The following is a 25,522-nucleotide window of genomic DNA, read 5'->3' as shown; positions in this document are numbered from 1 at the left end:
ACTCTTGCTCCTAATTCTTATGTTCTTTATAGTAAATATCGATACAGTATTTTCAAAAAACCTTAACACATAGATGAAGACAAGCAAGCCATTTGGAAGATAAGCCTGATGTTTTTACTTTATGGTGAATTTACAAGTTTAGCACAGGGATGAATAAGCAGTTTGCACTTTATTCCTACGCTCAACTTACATCATGTAAATACAGGATTGACCTGTTTGGCTCCAGTACAAAGTGGTCTGAGACTCACCCCTCCAGAGCTTCACGTCACTTTGCTCCCCAGTTAGGATGAGTTAGGTCAGATGTAGGTTGCACACTAGCATCAGTGTGAACCAAATTCTTTTTGCATTGAAACTAGTTGTAGTGTAAAGGCATCCATATCAAGTCTTGGAGCCAAATTAGATATTGCACATAAGTTTATTACCGGGAGCAGACAAGGAAGCCCTCAACATATGCAAACATTTGTCTAAAAATTGCATCGTTTGTTATTTAATGTATATCTGCCACCATCTATTCAAACTAGAAAAGATTTGCAGTATGCTTCCAGTAGGCACATACTAGTACATTTTAAACTCAGTTTGCTTTGAAGGGAGTTTGTAACCCATTATATGATTCAATTAATTAGATAATGGCTGATCACTGGCTCTTATTCCAATAGATACATGTTAAAATCAACATACCTCCGTCCCATCTTGTTAACAAAGACACTTGTTGGCTGTACAACAATATCAAAGATAGAGGGAATCTTCCTCCCTGGTGAAGTTGCCTGTGGCTGGTTGCCAGGAGAACCCATTGGCATTGGACCAGGATAGTTTGGTGGTTGCGGAGGAGTTGGTAATAATCCAACCCCTGGTGGTGGCTTTGGAAGAGGAGTTATACCTTGTTTCCTAAGTTCTTCCACTTCAAGTTTATCATCGTCTTCGTTATACACATACTCATAATCATACTCATAATTATCAAAATCATTGGTATTGCTGTGGTCATTGTTATTGTCGTAATTTATATTTTCATTGTTCAACACCTGATAAAATATAACAAATATTAAGTTTTCAAGCAGGCACGGGTCTAATAAACAATTTTGCAAAATTTATGAGATCAAGCAACTCAAAATCTAAAGAACCACTTCTTAGGTACAAGTATGCTTTCCCGTTAATAAAATGCAAAAACAATATTATAATACTTATCAATGAAGTAATGTTACAATCTTTGCACGACTATTAATGCTTAAAGAAATTCAAACAGCCAGAGATTAACTATGAGGAGGCCATTTTACGTTTTTAAAGAAAAACAAATATTACTGTAACAAAAAATATTAAACCATGCAAGCACTACTAATTTAACACTGCGGTTTATAAAGACTTACTTTATAAAAAGAATATTTTTTACTTCCACCGCCCCACTGACCCAAAGAGTTCCCTTATAATTTTCAAAGTTTAAGACTTAAATTTATTTACACTCTTGGCTAGGTTAAGAAAAATACACCTACAACTGAACACACTTTCTTAGATCACTGTTGGCAATTCAACAACTTTACCATTCCTTATTAAGTCTATAACCCTCACAGAAAAATAAGAAATGGCCACACCCAGAATGGTCAAAGGCATTAGCTTTCAACTTGGCCAAGACTCAATTTAAAAATGTGATGCAGTTAAAAAGCACAACAAAAATCCAACCCTTAATTTTATCAAAAGCATTTTAAGTTCTCATGCTGTCAGGAAGATATAATAATTTTCATGTTATTGGAATTTATTGTATAGTAATAGTGGGGTCTGGGTCTGTGTGTGGCGGAGGGACTTAACTGAATAAAATGCAGCAGGTCTGAGGGCTTTGATGTATCAGAAGATAAAATAGGTTTGAAACGTTATGTAGGTAAACATGGGTGAAGTTTTAGAATGCGAGGTAAAGGGAACATTTGCATTTTTAAATAAACCAGGCTAGCTTGAATTAAAAAGGAGTGAAATGTTACACCTAGCCAGGAGAAGTTAAGAAACGGTGTTTATTTTTCCCAAAGATTACTGGTAAAATCGGTACTATGATAGATTTTTATTATTAGAGGTAAAGTCCAAAGACATAGTAAAACAATGGGAATTTGCATTCAAAGGAGAAAATATGTACAAAGAAGAGAAGGCAGTGTGTAGGGGCTAGATTTCTAAGATCTAACAAGTGTGAAAAGCCTCCAGCATCTAAGCCTCAAGCTGCTGTCTACAAGGAACCGAAGCTGAGAAAAACTCATTTTGACTTTGACTGTGCAGGATGTGCGCTTTGCCTGGGTCTGTTTAAACCTATGTTGTTTTACTGTTGCCTTAACGGAGGTGTAACTGGCAGTTAGATTAATCAGGGGAGCTAGGAGTTATCATAGTAGTAATTTGTGAACCTAAAAATGTGCTTAAAATCTTTTGTTATTTAATAAAAGTCTAATTTCGTTTTGTAAGAAACCTATAAGACCCCGTGGTCTTATTACTGCTGAATTCAAGGCACTCATCTCGAAATATCTACAAATTGCAAAACAGTTGTGGCAGTTGTTTCAAGTTTCCCTTAGGGATTTGAGTAGATTATTTGCCACCAACTGTGCCATAACAATGTGATAATACAAATTGAAGACTCTTTTTGCCAGGACCTGTCTTAATTGACGATTTGTAATGAATCTTAAAATAAGATTTGGAAAACTCAATCACGGAAGGCAACACAGCTGACCCTATACTATCCCAGTCTCTCTCAAGCACACACATTCCATAGAAGCTGCATGGCTAGTGAAATGGAAACTGACAAGGATGCTGAAGTCAATTTTGCATCCACAGTAGTATACCTTCTAAGGTCACCTAACACATCACAGATCAGCAAACAAACCTGGAAGCTTCCTAGTTTGCATCTCTGAATAAGGTACCATATTGTGCATTTCCCTATACAGCCATCAATATGGCTACTTGTGATACATTTCATGTTTTAAATCACATCTATTTACACAAACCTTGTCTAGCAGCTCCCTTGTTTCTTCAGTAAGTGGAGCATGCGAGAATTTGCAGTTGTCTCCTTGATAGCATTTTGCTCCTGTGTGGTAGAACTTACATGGATATTCACGTAAAAATACATTAAGGAACATAACTAATTTAATTGGAGCATTTAATTAGAACATTTAAAAGAACAAGGAAGACTGTGGCAAAGAATTCTTAGAACTCAGAAGCAGGGCGAGAGGTCAGCGAGAGGGGCCATAAAAGCAGCAAGACTTCTGCGAGCAGAGGGCTTATCTTTACATCCTTGTTCAGAAAAGGATGTAAAGATAAACCCAGCAATTACAAGCTAGTCAGTTGAACTTTGATGGTGGGAAAATTCTAGAAACAATAATTCGGAACAAAATTATGTTTAACTAGCTTGCTGGAAGTTTCGAAGAGGTAACAGGGAGGGTTGATGAGGGCAATGCTGTTGCTGTGGTGCACATCGACTTCCAAAAGGTGTTTGATACAATGCCACACCACAAACTTGAGAGCAAAGTTATAGCTCATGGAATAAACGGGACAGTAGCAACATGGATACAGAGTTGGCTGTATGCCAGGGAACAAAGAGTAGTGTTTATTGCATGTTTTTCAGGTTGGAAGAAAATTTGTAGTGGAGTTCCCCAGGGGTCAGTGTTGGGACCCTTGTTTTTCCTGATATATATAAATGGCCTAGACCTTTGTGTACAGGGCACAATTTCAAAGTTTGCGGATGATACCAAATCTTGGAAGCATTGTGAACTGTGAGGAGGATGGTGTAGAAATTCAAAAGGACACAGACAAGATAGCAGAATGGACAGGCAGGTAGCAGGTGAAGTTCAATGCAGAAAAATGTGAAGTGATTCATTTTGGCAGGAAGAACATGGACACACAGTATAAAATAAAGTGCACAATCCTAAAGGAGCAAAGGGACCAGGGTGTATAGGTGCAAAAATCATTGAAGGCGGCAAGATAGGTTGAGAGAGCGGTTAATAAAGCATAATAAAGTATCCTGGGTTTTATTAATTCCAGCATAGAGTACAAGAGCAAGGTGGTTACGTTGAACTTGTATAAGACACTAGTTCGCCCTCAGCTGTAGTATTGTGTCCAGTTTTGGGTGCCGCACTTTAGGAAGAATGTAAAGGAATTGGGAGAGTACAGGAAAGATTCACAAAAATGGTTCCAGGGATGAGGAGCTTCCATTATGAAGACAGATTGGAGAAGTTGGGAAGGCTTTTCTTGGAGAAAAGAAGGCTGAGAGGAAATTTGATAGAGGTGTTCAAATCATGAGGAGTCTGGACAGAGTAGATAGGGAGAACCTGTTCCCACATGAAAGGATCGATAATGAGAGGGCACAGGTTTAAAGTAATTGGCAAAAGAAGAAAAATCAACAATGAGGGAAAACTTTTTCATGCACAAATTGGCAAAAGAAGAAAAAGCAACACGAGGCAAAACTTTTTCACACACTGAGTGGTCAAGGTCTGGATGCATTGCCTGAGAGTGTGGTGGAGGGAGGTTCAATTGAAGCATTAAGAGATTTAGACTGTTATCTGAAGAGGAAGAATGTGCAGGGTTACAGGGAGAAGGCACGAAGTGAATAGCTCATTCAGAGAGCTGGTGCAGACATGATGGGCCAAATGGCCTCCTCCTGGCCCATCGAGTCTACTCCGCCATTCAACGAGATCATAGCTGATCTGATAATCCTCAGCTCTCCAGAATTCACTTTAATTTCTCCCTCAGTTCCAGCATAGGCTTCACTGCCTGCTTACTTAGTGGCTTTTAAAAACTAACACCCCTGATTCCCAATGGCCTCTATGCTCCTAGTTCCGCAGCTGGCTCCTTTCTCTCTGCCTGTTCCAAGCTGACACTTCCAAGCTAACTGAAGACTGCCTGTTTTTTTGTGAGAAACACCCAGGTGAATTAAAACAAAGGAACCTCTCTAACCTCCACAGCCTATCTCCATGGCAAGCTCCAAACAGCAAAAGTAAACTAATTATTTTTTACCTCAAAACAATTCTTTGATTCTATAATCCACATGAAGAATCTCTAACGGAGGTAACAACCCTCTCTCCACATTTGCTGGTTCTATCAAGAAACCTCCATATTCACAAGCCTGCTTTTGGCTTCTTCTAATCTGGGATTACATGAATAATTTAAATCCCTAATCGAAATAACCGTAGACACCACGGCTCTTTCAAAAACTCGAAGATGGGTCATCCATTGTTTAAGTTTTCTCACCATCAACTCTGACCTTATTGAATAAACGCAGGTTACCTTTTAACTGTAATTAGTCTAGGCTTTTTGATTTGCATTCACCTTAGATGTTTTCCAGTTTCTCAACCAAGTTTCTACTTATCTATATTTAAAAAGAAATCCAATTACCAAACCAAGTTATTTTCAAAAACATATGAATTATGAAGCTAGATGTTCACAACAGTAACTTTACAAACCACATTTATGTACATACAAATTAACTTAATACTACAATACAGCACCGTTAAAATACACCATTTAAAAAGCCTATTAACTTAATTTGTCTAGGTGATTTAAACTGTGCTTGCACTGTCTTAAAAAATAACTGGGGTGGGCAGGAGGAAAGTGATAAAAATGCAAAACACCACAAATGGAGCCAAAGGATATGGTATGGCAAAGTAAACTGGTAACATATTAAAGGTACATTCAAATGGGTGCAGAAACATCTGTGAAAGTAGAAACATTTTTTCTTTTTTAAGTCCATGGTTACCACAGTAATGAAGCTGTTTCTAACATGAATCACTTTAATGGCTTTTCAGGATAATTTTTGATTAAAATTAGTTAAAACTGACCAGCTCAAGAAGACGGACATTTCCCCAGGTCTGTAATTCTGAGAATTAATATTTCTGCATTTAAAGACTATATTACATACTTACAAGGAAACTGCAAAGAATAATCAAGAAATCACTGACTTCGTGAATTTTCAATACAGAAATCCAACCACCTTTTCCTTGCAGCTCATAAAAAGCAGCAATTTAAACAATTTCTTGCACTGGGCCTGTAGCTTTATTCAGATACGGAACAAATATCACCAAGAAGTGGACCAATGCATGAACACATTGTCTAATGAAAGCCAACGCTGGAGAATGAATGTTTACATGTGCAAAAAAGGATATCATGCATGAAAATGCAGTTATCTCCTTTGGTACAAAATCCATTTAAGTAGAATTTGCAGATGTCCTTCTTCTTTTGTATGACTACATCATGGCTATATCTGCATTGGTCCCCCTATGTAAAAATCAAAAACACATGCATTATAATAGCCTGTCAAAGTAAACAGGAAGCAAATTTGATGGTATTAGAAAATACAATACTCTTGAAACTTTTCAGCAAGTTGCAATTTCTTGAATTTGAGACTTCCTGGGGTGTAAAAAGTAGACTTAATGACCACTTTTGTTCACCTTGAAAGAATAAGTTAGAATAGTATTTAGAGTTGTCAACCTGTGCTACCTATAGAAATACCTCGTATGTGGGGGGCATCCGGTATGTGGTATGTAGATGGTCTACGAGTGTGTGTTTCTCTGCAAATTTCTATGTGCATGTCTGCCCGTGTATGAATTCTTGTATAAAGTTCTATTCTACAGTGATGGGCAAGGTGCCTCATTCTGTGTTGTATAAAATGATCATTCAACTCACTTCATATAAATTAAATAAGTTGTTTTAGCCTAAACAATGAAGATGACAGCTTGGCATTTTCAAGAATCTGGTGGACAGCGTGTTTTCAAATCAGCAAAGGTATGTTGCTAACTGTACAGCCAACAATTCCTATTCAATGCACGTTTTAAGTTTGAAGTTCCTGTTCACAAGGAATGTGAGTTCGCCAATGGAAATCTAATCTGTAATGAACTGTTTTGGAAAAGGGCCTAAATATAATAACCATGAATAGGAACTATCCACAATTTACATTTACAATCACAACTGGGGGCTGGGTGAGGTGTGCGGTGGGAGAGGAAGAAAGGAGAAGAGAAAGAAGTTCTGCACTACATTTAATCTACAGCTCCAACTGATGAATACCAGCAGCTCACTTTAGATGGTTGAGAGCATGACATACAAAAATCTTACAACAAAAAACGTACCCTAATACAGCGTCCTTCCAGAAAATACTTGCATATGCCTCCTTTCCTAATCTTTTCACCTGTTCCATGGTATGAAAAATCTTGATTTTTCTTCTTCTTCCGGGAAAAATTTGTATTTCCATAACCATCCTGCTAAATACAGTATTTAGATCAGTCATGTTGCTTAAATAAAACAAAAGCTCCATTTTGATTCCAGTTTGCATAACTGGCAGCTCAAAGCTATTAAATCAGGAATATATAGTACAGCTTTCTAAAATTCTTAAGATTCCTGAAACATTAGTTTCTATCCACCTTCCTAATCATTTAATCACAGGGTTGCTCCTCCCCAAAGTGTCTATTGTAAGAAAAATTATTTGGAATAAATATGATTTTTTCCTCCGGCAATGCAAACATAATTAAAACGTAGTGAAGATTGGATTTACCTTCAGCACGCGGGAGTAAATAAATCAGTTTAACAGAGAAGAGAATGCTGCCAATGTAGCAGTAAAGGAGGAAACAGTAACAATATGGGATGAAAATAAAGTGGTACATAAAAAATTGGCAGTCTGCAGAGAGGTCACCCAGTCCAGATGGGATGCACCCTAGGTTATTGAGGGAATTAAGCGTGAATATTGTGAAGACTCTGGAAACTATCTTGCAATCCTCCCTAAATACAGTGTTGGAGGATTGCAGATGCTATACCCGTCATAAAATGGTGAGTGGGATAAACCTGGCAATTACAGGCCAATCAGCCTAATATCAGTGGTGGGGAAGCTTACAAGACAATAACCTGGGATATTAATTAAAATTTGAAGTAGTATAGTTTTATAAATGAAAGTCAGTAAGGATTTGTTAACAACAAATCATCCTTGAATATGCTGAGTTCTTCAATGAATAGTGAGGATTGATTAAGGCAACGCAGTTGTTGGGCACATGGGCTTTCAAAAGGCATCCAACAGAGAACCACATAGTAGACTTGTTAGCAAAATTAAAGCCAATGGGATTAAAGGGGCATGAATAAGAAACTCAATAAGGAAAAGGAAGCAGAAAGTAGAGGTGAACGGTTTGCTTTTCATTCTGAACAGAAGTATACAGGGGCAGTCTTAGGACTATTGCTCTATTTAATATATTAATAAACTAGATTTGGGTATACCAAGCATAATCATGAAATTTGCCGAAGACGTGAAATTCGGAGATACATTAAGAAAGGCTTGCATTTACATAGTGTCTTTTATAATCTCAGGATGCCCCAAAGCACTTGACCAATTTTTAAAAATATTCTTTCATGGGAAAGAATAGACTAGCATTTAATTCCCATCCCTAATCGCCTTTGAGAAAGGGGTGGTGAGACGCCTTCTTGAACATCTGCAGTCCATGTGGTATAGGTACGCCCAACTGATGTTAGGGAGTTCCAAGATTCTGACCCCACTGAGGGTGAAGGAAAGGCAGTGATATAGGTCAGGATGGTATATGGCTTGGAGGGGAACTTGAAGGTGGTGATGCTCTGGTGCATTTGCTGCCTTTGTCCTAGGTGGTAGAGGTCACAAGTTTGGAAGTTGCTGTCAAAGAAGTCTTAGTGAGTTGCTGCAGTGTATCTTGTAGATGGTACACACTGCTGCCACTGTGCATCAGTGGTGGAGGGAGTGAATATATACATTAGGAGGATTAAGTACTGATCAAGTGAGCCACTTTACGCTGGATGGTGTCAAGCTTCTTGAATGTTGTTGGAGCTACACTCATCCAGGCAAGCAGAGAGTATTTCATCACACTCCTGACTTGTGTCTTGTAGATGGTGCACAGGCTTTGGGAGTCAGGAGGCGAGTTATTCACCACAGAATTCCTAGGCTCTGACATGTCTTGTAGCTGCAGTATTTGTATGGCTGGTCCAGTTCAGTTTCTGGTCAATGGTAACCCCAGGATGTTGATAGTGGGGGATTCAGTGATGGCAATGCCATTGAATATCAAGGCCCGAATATTGTCCGGTCTTGCTGCATATGGACACTAACAGCTTCAGAATCTGAGAAGTTGCGAATGGTGCTGAACACTGTACAATCAATAGCGAACATTTCCACTTCTGACATTTTGATGAAGGTCATTGATGAAGCAGCTGAGAGTGGTTGGGCCTAGAACACCACCTGAGGAACTCCTGCAGCAATGTTCTGTAACTTAGATGATCGACCTCCAACATCCACAACCATCTTCCTTTGTGCTAGGAATTACTCCAACCAGTGGAGAGTTTTCTTCTCTCTTCCCATTGACTTCAGTTTTGCTAGGGCTCCTTGATGCCACATGGTTAAATGCTGCATTGATGTCAAGGGCAGTCACTCTCACCTCATCTCTTGCGTTTAGCTCTTTTGCCCATGTTTGGACCAAGGCTGTAATGAGGTCTGTTGCTGAGTAGCCTTGGAGGAACTCTGAGTATGCGCCAGTGAGGTCATTGCTGTGTAAGTGCTGGTTGATAGCAATGTCGAGGACATCTTCCATCACTTTGCTGATGATTGAGAGTAGACTAATGGGGCAGTATTTGGCCGGGTTGGATTTGTCGTGCTTTTTGAGGACAGGAGATACCTGGGCAATTTTTCACATTATCGTTTAGATGCCAATATTGTAGCTCTACTGGAACAGGTTAGCTAGAGGCATGGTTTTTTAAAAAAAAATTTGTTCATGGGATATGTGCATCACTGGCTAGGTAAGCATTTATTGCCCATCCCTAGTTGCTCTTGAGAAGATGGTGGCTGCCTTTTTGAACCGCTGCAGTCTATGTGGTGTAGGTACACCCACAGTGCTGTTAGGGAGGGAGTTCCAAGATTTTGACCCAGCAACAGTGAAGGAACAGCAATATAGTTCCAAGTCCGGATGGTGCATGACTTGGAGGGGAACTTATAGCTCAAATCTTCAGTACTACTATCGGAAAGTTGTCAGGGCCAATAGCCTTTGCTGTCTCCAGTGCCTTTAGCTGTATCCTGGTATCACGTGGAGTGAATCAAAGTGGCTGAAGACTGGCATCTGTGATGCTGGGGTCCTCCAGGAGAGGCTGAGATTGATCACCACTTGGCATTGAAGGTGGTTACAAATCCTTCAGCCATATCTGTGGCGCACGAAGAGACAGGCGACTACACCGGAATGACACAGAGGCTGAGTAGTGAATTACGTTCATGTGGTAAGTTCTGGTAAGTCCTTTTAAGAATCAAGTACTAACCTTCAAGTAAGTTAGGTTAGCTTCTTAAGTAGAGAAGTGCCTGTAGTGCCAGTTATTTGTCAATCACCTGAAAGCAGTTGGTTCAAGTGGTGTTAACTACTGTAGCAGGAAGTTAAACTAGCTAGGGACTCAGAGGATCGAGAAAAGGGACAAGTTTTTCAAACCGCATGATCATTAAGGGGCGTGCGAGGAGATAGGTAACTACGCTGCAGTGAGTCAGAGACGAAGTGAGTAGCAAATTAGATTCACGTGAAAATTTGGTGCACCGCGGAAAGGGGTGTGGTATACATAGGAATTATTCTACGTTAATTGAGTAATTAAACTAAGTTAACTAAATAGCGCAAGGAACAATGGCAGGAAAGGTGTTATGTTACAGTTGTGGAATGTGAGTGCTTTTGGACACCAAGGCGATCCAGGACAAACAAGTCTACAAAAAGTGTAAGCAGCTAGAGGAATTCCAGATCAGGATTATTGATCTGGAAGCCGAACTGCAGACAGTGGGCAACATAAGGGAGGGGGAGAAATACCTGGAGACTTTGTTCCAGAAGATGACCACACCTCTGAGAATAGGGCCATCTGTTTTGGTCAGCAGTGAAGGACAGGAGGATGTGACTGTGAGTGAGGCAGGTAACGGGACTGAGCAGAAACAGAGAGTAGTGGAGGTGCCTCAGACTTTGCAATCGTCAAACAGGTTTGAGGTGCTCACAACCTGTGCGGACGAAAGCAAGGTCTGCAAGGGGAATGAGAAGACTGGCCATTGCATCATGGTACAGGAAGCCGTTCAAGCGGGGAGCAAACAGGGGTGTAGTAGTAGTATGGGACAGTATAGTGAGGAGGATTGACACTGTTCTCTGCAGCAAAGAGCGACTGTCCAGAAGGCTGAGTTGCCTACCCAGTGACAGGGTTTGGGACCTCTGCTCAGGGTTGGAGAGGAACTTGCAGTGGGAAGGGGAGGATCCAGTTGTCATGGCCCACGTAGGTTCTCATGGCTTAGGCAGAACAAGGAAGGAGGTTCTGCATAGTCAGTATGAGAAGCTAGGTACCAGATTAAGAAGCAGAACCTAAAAGGTAATAATCTCTGGTTACCACCTGAGCCACATGCAAATTAGTATAGGGCAAATAAGATCAGAGAGATGAATGCATGGCTCAAAGGCTGGTGTGGGAGAAGTGGATTCTGGTTTGTGGGGCACTGGCACCAGTACTGGGGAAAGGGGGGGTTGTACCATTGAGATGGCCCACACCTGAGCCGTGCTGGGGCGAGTATTCTTGCGAATCACTTAACTAGGGAGGCAGAGAAGGTATGGCGGTAAACTAAACGAGGTGGGTGAGGAATCAACCTTGGGTAGATATGGCAAATCAAGGGTAGATTCAAGGCAGGAGACCTTTGTAGTAGTATGGGAAATGAGGGTCATAGAATAGCAGGAAGGGGCAGAGAGATAAAACCTAAGAATACACCAATAGTCAAGACTAGAGGTCACAAATATAACAAAAAGACAAAACTAAAAGCTCTGTATCTGAATGCACACAGCATTCCTAACAAAGGAAACGAATTGATAGCACACATTGAAGTAAATACATATGATCCGATAGCCATGACGGAGACAAGGCCGCAGGATGACAAGGATTGGGTCCTGAATACTGAAGGGTATATGACATTCAAGAAGAATAGCAATAAACTGCTCACTGACGCTCAGTTTGGGATCCTGGCCTCATTACAGTCTTGGTTCAAACATGGACAAAAGAGCTGAACTCCAGAGGTGAGGCAAGTGACTGCTCTCGACATCAAGGCAGCATTTGACAGAGTGTGTCATCAAGGAGTCCTAACAAAACTGGAGTCAATGGAAATCAGGGGCAGAAACTCCCCAATGATTGGAATCATACCTAGTACAAAGTAAGATGGTTGTGGTTGTTGGAGGTCAATCATCTCATTTCCGGGACATCACTGTAGGAGTTCATCAGGATAGTGTCCTCGGCCTAACCATCTTCAGCTGCTTCCTCAATGACCATTCGTTCATCATAAGGTCAGAAGTGGGGATGTTCGCTGATGATCGCTTACTGTTCAGCACCATTCGCGATTCCTCAGACACTGAAGCAGTCCATGTCCAAATGCAGCAAGACCTGGACAATATCCAGGCTTTGAGCTGACAAGTGGCAAGTAACATTCGTGCCACACAAATGCCAGGCAATGACCATCTCCAACAAGAGAGAATCTAACCATCGCGCCTTGACATTCAATGGCATTACTGTCGGCTGAATCCCCCACCATCAACATCCTGGGTGGGGGTGGTGGGGGGGGTTACCACTAACCAGAAACTGAACTGGACTAGCCATATAAATACTGTGGCTACAAGAGCAGGACAGAGGCTAGGAATCCTGTGGTGAGTAACTCACCTCCTGACTCCCCAAGCCTGTCCATCATTTACAAGGCACAAGTCAGGAGTGTGATGGAAGACTCTCCACTTACCTGGATGACTACAGCTCCAACAACAATGAAAGCATGACACAATGCAGGACAAAGCAGCCCGCTTGATTGGCACCCCATCCACAAACATTCCACCAAGATCTACTGTTTATAGTACATATTTACAAATAATAAATAATAATATTAGTGACTAGTTATTCTATGATGGTGGTATAATATGCTCATCATTTAAATACAATAGCTGTGGCCACTTAACATTTTCAACTTTGTGTTGTCTTTTGCATCATTTCACACTTGAAATCATGTCACAGACTTCACCTCAGATAGCTTTTCCTTTGAGAAATATTCAACGACTCATTCACCCCTCACATGCTAATTCTAGAAATGAAGAATCTAAATTTAAAAACGCAATACAGATAAATCTTCTTTTTATTAGAATGGCACACTGCATGATAAACAGCAGCAGAGCTTTCAAATGGCATGATTTTAGCTGCATGATATTGGATACTGTTCCATTGCATTTTGTAGAACAGCACATCTTACATTTAGTTCAAGTTCCAGTGGCAGAACTTAATGTCTTCATTTAATTTGTTCTGGTAAAGGATGTTACAGCACTAAATTAATAGCTATTCTTTTCTTACCTCATCAGAAGCATCCATCATACCGCCGTCAGCTCCTCTTCCAGGTCCCCAGACCTTGCGCTTCTGTTTCGGTTGTCCTCGCATACCACGGCCTCGACCAATTCCTCGACCTCTACCCTTCTGCATAATACCTGGAACAATTTCACATCAAATTAAATGTCTTAGTTTATTTTGTACACTCAAATCACACATGCCTTTCGCAGCCAAGACCTGTGTCCAAATCTGCATGTTTCAGAAGCTGCAAACAAGAAATCTGAAGCCACTAGCCTTTAGGGGTTCCTTTCTTATGAGAAGTGAATCCTAGATGAAATTTCTCATGGCAGAGAGCAGAGAAACTGGAAGAAGGAATCCAAAATCTGACGGTATTTTTCAGTTCCAACACATCTTTGTAAATCATTTAAAAGTAGTCATATGTGAAGGTATTGATGATGGTATAAGCATTGCTGTATGCTGGTCTTTTATTTGAGTTAAAATGGCACAGATTAGTGGGGTGAAAGCTTCTCATGTCTGCTGGGCTACAAGGGTTCCACATGAAATGTGTCTAGTCATTCTCTGCCAATTGTTCATCAAGATGTGGGTCACAGGCCAAAACATCTCCAAATTCAACATTAAGTTGCCAACCTTACACAGAGAAACCAGAGGATGGCTAGTGTATTGAATAAGAAAAGCTAGGCACTTTTCTAACCTTAGGGCAGAGATACTATTATTGGGTTAGATTTACTTTGCATTAATCAATGTTGCAGCTGACCTAGGAATGTTTTGATGTGAACACTTGGTGCCTGATATTGGAAGAAGCTCAGTTCTCCAACGCAAATATTTTATCAACTCGATAAATACAAAATTCGGGAAAAATATTCAAATTCTTTATGACCATTTAATTAGGAAAGCTGTGAATCACTAAGAATATATTGTACTCGCAAATCACTAGCCTAGATTGCATCAGCATTCGGCATCATTGACTGAGAGGAAATATGCGCATAATTCCATACATAGTAATGTGCCAATCTTAACTGGACCATCAAGGAAGATAGTGAGATTTCCAACAGGTTGGGAAGGGATGAAAAGTCAGGCTTTTTTGTCCATCAAGTCTGCACTAGCTCGACTCCCTGCTCTATTGTTATAGCCTTGCTTGAGACAGTTTCTTAGAGTGGCACATTCTGGAACCAAGCAGAGAGCAGTTTATATTATACTTGGCATTGTGTAATGTAACAGGGTTAATTAATGACTTCAGAGTGAAGGCCTTCCTAGGTAGCAGCGACCACAATATGATTGAATTTTACATCCAGTTTGAAAGGGAGAAGAGTGGGTCTAAGACCAGTATTTTAAACTTAAATAAGGGCAACTAAGCATGGAAGCTGAGCTAGCTGAAGTGAACTGGGATACTAGGCTAGGGGTTAGATCAATAGAGAAGCAGTGGCAGACATTTAAGGGGATATTTCAGAATACTCAGAATAAGTATATTCCCACTACAAAGAAACATTTGAAGGAGAGGACTCACCATTTGTGGTTAACTAGAGAAGTTAAGGAAAGCATCAAACTTAGGGAAAAAGCATATAACTGCACAAAGCTAAGTAGCATGTCAGATGATTGGTTAGAATATGAAGAGTGGCAGAGAATTATTGAAAGGTTAATCAGGAAAAAGAAATTAGAGTATGAAAGGAAGCTAGCTAGAAATGTAAAAAGGGATAGCAAGTGTTTCTGTAGGCATTATAAAGGAAAAAAGTAGTGAGTATTGGTTCACTACAGTGACAATAGGGAGTTAATATTAGATAATAAGGAAATGGTGGATGAAATGAACAAATATTTTGCTTCTGTGTTCGCTGTACAAAAAACATTCCAGTAATAGCTGTAAATCAGGAGATGGAAGGGAGCGAAGGACTTGGTGAAATTACAATCACTAGGGAAGCGGAACTGGACAAACTGATCAGAGCGGTGGACTGACAAGTCTCCAGGTCCTAATGGACTTCATCCTAAGGTCTTTAACACCAAAGGATCTTCAACCTCATTAGCTACCTCTTTCATCTTCCAAAATTCACTAGATTCTGGAAAGGTTCCATCAGACTGCTAAGTAGCAAATAGAACACCTCTATTCAAGGAGGGAAGGAGGCAGGAAGCTATAGATCAAGTAGTTTGACATCTGTCATGAGGAAGGTGTTAGAATCGATCATTAAGGAGGTTATAACTAGGTACCCAGAAAAACTCAAGGCAATTGGGAAGAGTCAGCGTGGTTTTGTGAAAGGAAAATCATGTTTGACTAATTTATTGGAGTTCTTTGTAGGAGTCACATGCACTGTGGATAAAGGGAAGCCTGTAGATGCGCAGTACTTGGATTCCAGAAGGGATTTGATAAGGTGCCACATCAAAGGTTATTACGGAAAATAAAAGCTCACTGTGTAACATATTAGCATGAATAGATTGGCTAGCTGGCAGAAAACAGAGTGTGCATAAATGGGTCTTTTTCTGATTGGCAGGATGTGACGAGTGGAGTCCCACGGGGGTCTGTGCTGGGGCCTCAACTTTTTACAATTTATATTAATGACTTAGATGAGGGAAGCAAAGGCATGGTAGCTAAATTTTCAAAAGACACAAAGATAAGTGGGAAAGTAGGTTGTGAAGAGGACATTAAGGAGGTTGCAGACGGATATTGATAGGTTGAGTGAGTGCGCAACAATCTGGCAGATGGAGTATAATGTGGGAAAATGTGAAGTTGTTCACTTTGGCAGGAGGAATAAAAAAACAGTGTGTTACTTAAACACAGAATGACTGCAGAATTCCGAGCTGCAGAGGGATCTAGGTGCTCTAGTACATGAGTCACAAAAAGTTAGCGTGCAGGTACAGCAAGTATTTAAGGCGGCTAAAGGAATGCTATCCTTTATTACAAGAGGAATTGAACATAAAAGAAAGATGTTATAGTTCAGTTATACAGGACATTGGTGAGACCACATCTCAAATATTGTGTGCAGTTTTGGTCTGCTTATTTCAGGATAGATGTAAATACATAGATGGTGGTTCAGAGGAGGTTTACTTGATTGATACCTGGAATGAGCAGGTTGCCTTATGAGAAAAGGTTAGACAGACAGGGCTCGTTACCACTGGAGTTTAGAAGAGTGAGAGGTGACTTGATTGAGGTATATAAGATCCTGAATGGTACTGACAAGTTGGATGTGGAAAGGACGTTTCCTCTTGTGGGTGAGTCCAGAACTAGGGGACACTGTTTTAAAATTAGGGGTCACCATTTTAAGACAGAAATGAGGATAATTTTTTTCTCCTGGGGTGGGGGGGTTATGCAACTTTGGAACACACTGCCTCAGAAGGTGGTGGAGGCTGGGTCATTGAATATTTTTTCAGGTGGAGGTAAATTGATCCGTTAGGCAAAAGAATCATAGGTCATTGGGGTAGACCAGAATGTGGAACTTGAAACACAGATTAGCCATGATCTTGTCGAATGGCAGGGCAGGCTCAAGGGGGCCGAATGGCCTACTTCTACTCTTATTTCGTATGTTTCTATGCAATATTTCCTTTTCAAGCAAACATCCAATTCCCTATTGAAAGTTGTTAAATCTGCAACCACCAACTTTCATGCAGTGCATTCCAGATCACTGTGTGCAAACAAATTCTTAGTTCTTTTGCCAATTACCTTAAATCTGTGTTCTCTGTTTACTCATCCCTCTGCCAGTGGAAACAGTTTCTCTTAATTTATTCTACTGAAAATTTTCATAATTTTGAAGACCTCCCATCAAATCTTCCGTTAACTAAGATTCTGTGATTCTGAACTTGTGTCAAACATAGCTTAAAATGCTCCTGGTACTTTACTACATTAAATGTGCAAAATAAATACAAGCTTTTGTTGTAGTAGTAGTTGCACCCACAGATAGTCAAGTTATTTGACTTTAAATGCTGCCATGTACCACTCTTGGAAGCCACAACATGCATTTCAGCTCCAAAGTACATACTTTCTAAAGATACAGACAACCCATATAAATACCTTTCATTCCAGGCTTTCGCATCTGTCCCATAGGCGGCCCTTTAGGAGCCATAACTGTTGATGCTTCCTTTGCCTGTTTGTACTGTTTTAATTCATGAGCAAAGTCATCGCACTCCTCGTCTTCATAGGCATCATACTTCTCCTCACTATAGTCACTGTATTCAGCATAATCTCGGTTATCGGCCTTATTGTTATTGTAACATTTCTGTGCAGGTAAAGGTGCAGGGGATTTCATGTAATTTCCAGGTCCTTGTGCATGCTGAAAAAAAGTACCTAATTTAGATCCAATACAGCAGAGGTTTTATATCAACTTCACTTTATCATTGTCAGTATATTTTATCAAGAGTAGCAGATCCTTAACAAAACTAGGTTTCCCCTCAAAAGATATTTTTTAAATGAGCTCCAAGCATTATAACTATTTGGTAGTTGGATTGATAGACAAGCAGAATGCAATACCAATCACAATTTAAATTGATCAACTTCACCTTAGAGTTTAACAGAATGAAGAAATGGAATACGAAAAATACAAGGTGGCATTCTGAAAATATTGTTGACCAACACTTGCAAGGCAATCTGGTTGAAGCTCAGTATTACACAGCACTAAGTATGCAAGATACCATCAGTAACAATAAAGTGGGAAAAAATCTTCCTTTCTACAGGGCTGAAACCTTCAGATTAGTTTGTCTATAAACACCATTAACCTTCTCCTGTATTTATGGGCAATCATTAAGAATGGTGCTTTTGGAGAAAAGGCAGCAATGTAGCATTGAATAATGCCTCAAGTACAACATGAGGGAATGAGGAAGAGAGGAAAATTTTAATGAAAGTAATTGTGCAAGACATTCTTAAAGGGTCATTGTCCCTTGCTGACTAACCCAAACATGGATTCCTGCTCAGATTTGGGCAAAGATGCACAGAAGATATAACTGAAGATGTTAGACTACTCCATAAATTACATGATAACACAATGTCTTGCACTTCAGTCAAGTGAAAAAATTGTGACCAAATGTAGTGCATTTCAAAGCAGTTGAACAATTCTGAAGCTAAAAAAATTACACTTGAGTCCTAAAAGAAAATTATGAAAAGACCTGCAAGTTGTACTATTGAACTTCTTGCTGTGCCACTGAAGATCATGTGAAGGTTATATATGGTTGACATTTGGAGATGTCATGGCAGTGAGTTTTGATAGTGATGAACTGTTTTTGATTGGCTCCTGACCAAATAGGAAATTAAGATATTTTATGGTACAGGCAATTTATTTAAAACATATCACTAATGCTATATGCAAAGCTTTTAGATAAGACAAAGTTAGAACATAGAGGGACAAGAAAGAAGGACTTCAGGACATGAATTTAAATGAGTGAGACAGTTTTAAAACAGGTCAGGGAGGTTTTCTTTATCTGGGTTGAGTGGGGGGGGGGGGGGGGGGTGGAGGCGGTGTGGTTAGTTGAGAGGGAATTGTCTCAAGATGCCACAAAAAGGTCAGGTTTATGTGCTGAATAGAGCATTCCCAACATTAACAAGTTTTTAGGTTAATTCTGCACTTTGAAATAGAGGAGGAGGATTGAACATTCTTTCCTGCATCACTCAAGAACATTTCCTCTTCAGCTGATTAAAAAGAGAAAAACACACACTCCTACAAGTTTCTTTTAGGGCATGACTCCAAGCTCATCCTCCAATTTTTTCTGTTTCCCAAGATTTACATTAGCCCTGCTGCTGAAAGAGAACGGTAATGCAACACAAATTGAGGGAATTAGTCCACATATTGCATTAAAATATATTAGTACAAAGAAAATCTAGCCTTTTTATTTAGAAACCGCATCACAACTGTTTTTGGTTACTTACTGGAGAGAAAGGAGCATCATATTCCCTGTAGGGTACAGGACCTTTCTTGTACGACCTTTCAGTATCAATATCAGAGTCATAACTGAAGTCTGAATCACCACTGGAAGGTGAATGTCGCTGCAAAATAATTTAAGTTCACTCAGTATAATAAAGGTCCTATATGCTATAAATGTTAATGTTTAAAGAGGATGTATTATTTTCTACAGTAACCAAATTATATCTGTAGACAAGACAAATACAAACACTAGTTTAACAGGGCCATCTGTTCATGTTACCTTGTGTTTTTCTTTCTTTCTCCTCTTTGTTTTTTTCTTTTCCCTTTCCTTTTCTCGCTTTCTCTTCTTCTTTGATCTTCTATGAGATGACTTATCCTCTTTTTCACTTTCTTTTGATTCTTTCTTCACCTCAAGGTTTCCTTCAAGTCCATCATCATCTATTTCTCCATCTTCAAGTTCCCCATCCTCCCTATAATTGCAAATACCACCATCATGTTTGAGGGTTTACACATTTTTAATGGAAGTCCGAGCTGGGTAAAGCTTTTCCTTTTTTTATTTTGGCTTTTTAAAAAAATCTCATTTGTCAAACTTTCTCTTCCAAATTACAGAAAACTGCTAATTTCATAGGAACACAGGAGCAGGGGTAGGCCATTCAGTCCGTTGAGTCCACTCTGCCATTAAAATAGATCATGGCTGATCATCTACCTCAATGCCACTCTCCCGAACTACCCCCAGTGCCCAAGACGTCATTAGTATCCAGAAATCTATCGATTTCTATCTTGAACATGCTCAATGATCGAGTTTTCAGTCTTCTGGGGTAGACAATTCCAAAGATTCACCACCCCGAGTGAAGAAATTCCCCTTCATTTCAGTCCTATATGGCCTGCCCCTTATTTTGAGACTGTGCCCTCTGGTTCTAGACTCGCCAACCGGGAAAACATCCAATCTACATCCACCCAGTCATGCCCCATAAGAATTTTGTAAGTTTCAATGAGGTCACCTATCATTCTTCGAAATTCTAGAGAATACAGGCCCAGTTTCCTCAATCTCTCCTCAAAACAATTCTACCATCCCAGGGGTTAGTCTGGTGACCTCCATTGCACTCCTCCATGACAAGTACACCCTTCCTTAGATAAAGAGACCAAAACTGTAAACAGTACTCCAGGTGCAGTCTCACTAAGGCTTTATACAATTGCAGCAAGACATCTTTACTCCTGTACTCAAATCCTCTTGTGATGAAATGCAACATACCATTTGCCTTCCTAACTGCTTGCTGCACCTGCATGCTGGCTTTTAGTGACTCAAGAACAAGGACACCCAGGTCCATTTGGTCACCAACGCTTCTCAACATCTCACCATTCAAGAAATACTCTGCCTTTCCGTTTTTCAGGACTAGTTATTAAATGCAGGACTAGTTATTAAATACACTACAAAATTCTACACACAAAAGAAAACTACTAAAGAGCTAACAGTGCACACAAGCAAAATTAACTCTGCAATATGGCTCTTTTCACACCTTTTCCTCTGAGACGGCAATATTGTATGGGAATACCACAACAAATAAACCACATGCAAGACCAATGCCCAGAGAACAAAGGCTGCAGCTATAGGAAAGGAAACATATACTTGAAGAGGAAACAGATTTGACCTACAATGATAGAATGGTTACAGGTGGTGGCAATTTGGCCCACAGTATCCATGCTGGTGTTCTGCAAGCTAGTCCCACTTCCCCCATCTTTTGAGGTGTCAGCTGTGGCTCAGTTCATAGCACCCTCGCCTTTGAATCAGAGGGTTGTGGGTTCATGTCCCACTCCCGGAAACCAAGAACTGTGATTGTACTCGAAAGAGTTGCAATCTGTGACTGTTGATAACTCGAAAGAGTTTCCCCCATCTTTTGAGGTGTCAGCTGTGGCTCAGTTCATAGCACCCTCGCCTTTGAATCAGAGGGTTGTGGGTTCATGTCCCACTCCCGGAAACCAAGAACTGTGATTGTACTCGGAGGGTTGCAATCTGTGACTGTTGATAACTCGAAAGAGTTTCTCCCATCTTTTTGCTGTAACCCCGCAATGTTTTTCTCCTCAAATAATTATCCAATTGTCTTTTGAAAGCCACAATTGAATTTGCCTCCATGTCACTTTAAGGCAGTGCATTCCAGTTCTTAACCACAAGCTGCATAATAAAAATGTTTTCCTCTCAAGCCACCTTTGGTTCTTTTACCAATCACCTTAACTCATTGTCCTTTGGTTCTCAACCATTTCCAGGATTACAGGGTTGGGGGAGAAAATAGGAAAAAAGTTCTCACTGCTGACTGGCCAGTCACTTCTTTCAAAAGAGCAGAGAGGGGGGGAAAAAGGTGAAAGTTGTAACATATCAGAACATTCCTCCTGCACAAAACCATTATAAGCTCATTAACTTGTCACTAATCTCATTTAGAATTTGAGACACCTTCCTGGAGGAAAACAACAACTTGAATCTATGTAAAGAATATTTAATCTTTGCTGCAATACCAAAGTAATACAAAATAGACTTGCATTTACATTACCCCTTCCATGTTTTTGAATTGTGATCACTGTTGTAATGTATTAAACTCACCAGTCAACTTGCACACAGAAAGCTCCCACAAACTGCAATGTGATAATGACCAGATAATTCTTTGTGATGTTGGTTGAGGGATAAATATTGGTCAGGGCACCAGGGCTAAATCCCCTCTCTCTTTGAAATAGTGTCATGGGGTCTTCTCACGTCCAGAGTGTGGCATCAAGGAGTCCTAGCAAAACCAGGGTCAATGGGAATCAGGGGGAAAACTCTCCACTGGTTGGAATCATACCTAGTACAAAGGAAGATGGTGGTGGCCGTTGGCAGTCAATCATCTCAGTTCCAGGACATCACTGCAGTTCCTCAGGGTAGTGGGTTCGGCCCAACCATCTTCAGCTGCTTTAGCAAAGACCTTCCTTCTATCATATGATCAGAAGTAGGGATGTTTGCTGATGGTTGCACAATGTTCAGCACAATTCGTGACTCCTCAGATACTGAAACAGTCCATTTCCAAATGCTGCAAGAGGTTTGGGCTGACAAGTGGCAAGTAACATTCACACCACACAAGTGTCAGGCAATGGTCATCTCTAACATGAGAGAATCTAACCATTGCCCCTTGACATTCAATGGCATTATCATCGTTGAACCCCCCACCATCAACACACTGAGATTACCACTGACCAGTAACTGAACTGGGCTGACCATATAAATACTGTGGCTACAAGAGCAGGCTAGGAATCCTGTGGCAAATAACTCACCTCCTGCCTCTCCAAGCCTGTCCACTATCTGCAAGGCACAAGTCAGGAGTGTGATGGAATACTCTCCACTTGCCTGGATGAGTGCAACTCCAACAACACTCAAGAAGCTTGATGCCATCCAGGACAAAGCAGCCTGCTTGATTGGCACCCCATCCACAAACATTCACTCCCTCCACCACCAATGTGCAGTGACAGCAGTGTATACCATCTACAAGTGGCACTGCAGGAACTCGCCAAGCCTCCTTATACAGCACCATCCAAATCCACGGCCATTACCATCTAGAAGGACATGGGCAGCAAACAAATGGAAACTCCACCACCTGGAAGCTCCCCGCCATCCTGACTTGGAAATATATTGCCGTTCCTTCAACTGCCACTGGGCCAAAATCCTGGAATTCTCTCCCTAATAGCAGTGTGGGTGTACCTACATCACATCAACTGCAGTGGATCAAGAAAGCAGCTCACCATCATCTTCTCATGGGCAATTAGAGGTGGGAAAATGCTGGCCTAGCCAGCAACGCCCACATCTCATGAACAAATGAAAAAAAAAATCACTACTTCACCAATACTGCTAACAGTTTACTCTAGATTGTATGATCAAATCCATAGGAGGAGCTTGAATTCTCAACCTTTTACTTCAGAAGTATATGTTACCATCTGAGCTAGGGGTTTTCCTACTGGAAACAGAATGCAACCCCACACTGGACATAAAAATTAGAACAATTGGTCAATTTCAATATCCATACTGGGTTTGACAAAATCATGTATTCTATTTAAAATTTCTAAAACAATAAGAGGAAAAGAAAGTTGCATTTCCCATTTTTCAAACTGGCATATATGTACAGACTCATATTGGAATAGGAACCTTTCACATAATAAAACATGAGTCAGGAGCTTGATGAAATACACTCCAAAAACATGGAGGAGCGCAGCTGCAACAATCAAGGAGCTCAGCATTATTCATGCCAAACAAGCGACCGGATCGCCAGCCTATCCACTACTTTAGCCCTCCACTCCCAGCGCACAGTAGCTAAATGTCCACTATCTACAGCTCTATCGAAGTTATTCCCTAGGCTTCTTCAACATCATCTCCAAAACCCGTGACCTTCACTGAATAGAAAGACAAGGGCAACAGGTGCACAGAGTACCATCGTATCCAAGTGCCCTTTTAAGTAACACACCACTCCGACTTGGACATATATCACCAGTTCCTCATCACCTCAGGGTCAGAAACAGAACTGCCAACCTAAAAGCAGCAGTTTAAGAAGTGAGCTCACCAACACTTTCAAAAGCAACTAAGGATGGCAACTGTGCAGGCCTTCAGGCCTTGCCCAGAGATGCCCATATCCCGAGAATTGTTTTTGAATATTCAATCCGCTTGAGCTCATCATTCCAGCATAAATATTGTCACATTGTGCACCAGCTATAGAAATAAACTCCATAGGACAAATGGAGGGTTCTCTTAAAACCATATGGGTAACTGCAGTACGACTTCACTGAAATTGTACAATCTGCAGAAGAGAATTGAATGGAAAAGAATGCAGTAAGTGTAGCTTGTAGAAAGTAATTTACCTACAGCCTATACTTAAAAGTTGACATTACAAACATTATCAGTTCAATGTTATTTAATATTTACAATGCATGCATGATTAGCGTGCTAGCTGGTTACCATATCCTTTAATTCTTCCAGAAGAGGTAGCAATCTGTATTGGGCTTCACTTTTATTTTAGCTGCAAAAGTCTCACTACAAGAGTAGCTAGTCACAGCGTCAGCTATCACAATTCTGACAGACGGATCAAAAGGGAAGCGAGCAATAAGTTTGGTAGACCTGAGTTAATTCAGATTTTGTTGAAGTTGATCAGACTTTTAAAAAAGTTTGGGAATTCCATTCCCTTATTTATGAGTCAATACTCATTTAATTATGAAAGACTGCACAAATTGGGTAGGTAAAAAAAATTCATACAACTGCTCTGACTACCTAGGTATTTGAAGCATGAGATGTAAGGCGTGTAAGGGAGGGGTAACATCTCTCACAGGCAAGATCACCACACTCTTTGGAGTGGCTCATCTTGTACTGGTCCTCATCTTCACCCTGCTCTCAAATGTGGTTCCAAAACGTTGTTAGCATGTGCCAGTCACACCTCGGTTAACCACTTTGATGGGCAGGCCTAACCAGGTGAGGGTAGCCGTAGGGTTTCCTACCCTTGGTGATTAAGGGATTTGTCTACCCTGATATTCAAAGACTGATTCTGCCGGACTGGACGAGACCAATACACGGTCCAATGGCCTTGGGCGGGTTAGCACTGCATTCTGGAACGCAGAGAGCTTGACGTGACGCAGAAGGCATTCAGCTCATCCAATGCATCGGGATCTATCTCCAGCCGTCCAGACTCGTCCTGCCACTTGACCAAGATAAGTCAGGACAAGAGAGAGTGTCTGACAATGCATAGCTCTCTCTCACTACAATCCAATTCAGGCACAAGTCATGATCATCTTCTTTCTATAACCCGTCATCCATTACCTATCTGTCGCAAGTCCTGTGGCAAGGGGCACAGCAGCAGCTGAGGATTCACTGGAAGTTATGGCCGTGAACCTGCACATAGGTGGCTCAGGCCACAGGGTCACATCACTGGAAGGAATCAGGAGTAGAACTCAGCAGCTCCCTGTGCAACTGAGCAGCCCTTTTCAGAACCACACTGCTCACCTCCCTACTGAGGAAGGAACCAGAAAAGGTGTCCTAAAAATGGTCTGCTTCACCTCCCTGGCCAGCAGGCTGCAGTTGGCAGGGATCCCATCAATGCAGTCATAAGTCAGTCTCAAAAAAGAAAGTAAAGATGACAAGGGTTACTGCTGGCATATGGAATGCATGCACCCTCATGGACAATGTCACAGCCGACAGATGAGAGAAGAATTGCTCCCCAATAGAAAGCTGGCTAGGTACACGTCCAGATCATCACCCTCAACGAGATTCACGAGGGTGAGCTCAGGAAAATTGGAATGGCGGTACAAAACAATTACAGCATGAAGCTGGTGTAGACTTTGCTGTCTTGAACCATCTAATCAGTAGGTTGATTTGCCTTCCCAAG

General features: G+C 40.8%; 1 protein-coding gene across 7 annotated transcripts in view; it reads right to left on the bottom strand.

Annotated features, from left to right (window-relative positions):
- The window catches only part of zc3h6 (zinc finger CCCH-type containing 6), a 55,741-nt gene that overhangs the window by 12,178 nt on the left and 18,041 nt on the right, over positions 1-25,522 (bottom strand). For 6 of the 7 annotated variants that reach the window (XM_078542663.1, XM_078542659.1, XM_078542660.1 and 3 more), the window contains 8 exons: positions 19,423-19,612; positions 19,148-19,264; positions 17,303-17,561; positions 13,318-13,448; positions 7,077-7,208; positions 6,117-6,228; positions 2,967-3,076; positions 679-1,019 (listed from right to left, as the gene is read on the bottom strand). In XM_078542663.1, coding sequence (XP_078398789.1) covers positions 679-1,019; positions 2,967-3,076; positions 6,117-6,228; positions 7,077-7,208; positions 13,318-13,448; positions 17,303-17,561; positions 19,148-19,264; positions 19,423-19,612 — 1,392 coding nt within the window. The remainder of the gene's footprint in view (positions 1-678; positions 1,020-2,966; positions 3,077-6,116; positions 6,229-7,076; positions 7,209-13,317; positions 13,449-17,302; positions 17,562-19,147; positions 19,265-19,422; positions 19,613-25,522) is intronic. The other variant, XM_078542662.1, reaches the window with a different exon arrangement.

The sequence above is a fragment of the Cetorhinus maximus genome, chromosome 5 (genome assembly GCF_964194155.1).
Source record: "Cetorhinus maximus chromosome 5, sCetMax3.hap1.1, whole genome shotgun sequence".
Lineage (NCBI taxonomy): Eukaryota > Metazoa > Chordata > Chondrichthyes > Lamniformes > Cetorhinidae > Cetorhinus > Cetorhinus maximus.
The sequence above is the reverse complement of the archived record's forward strand: the minus strand, read 5'-3'. Positions and strand labels throughout refer to the sequence as shown.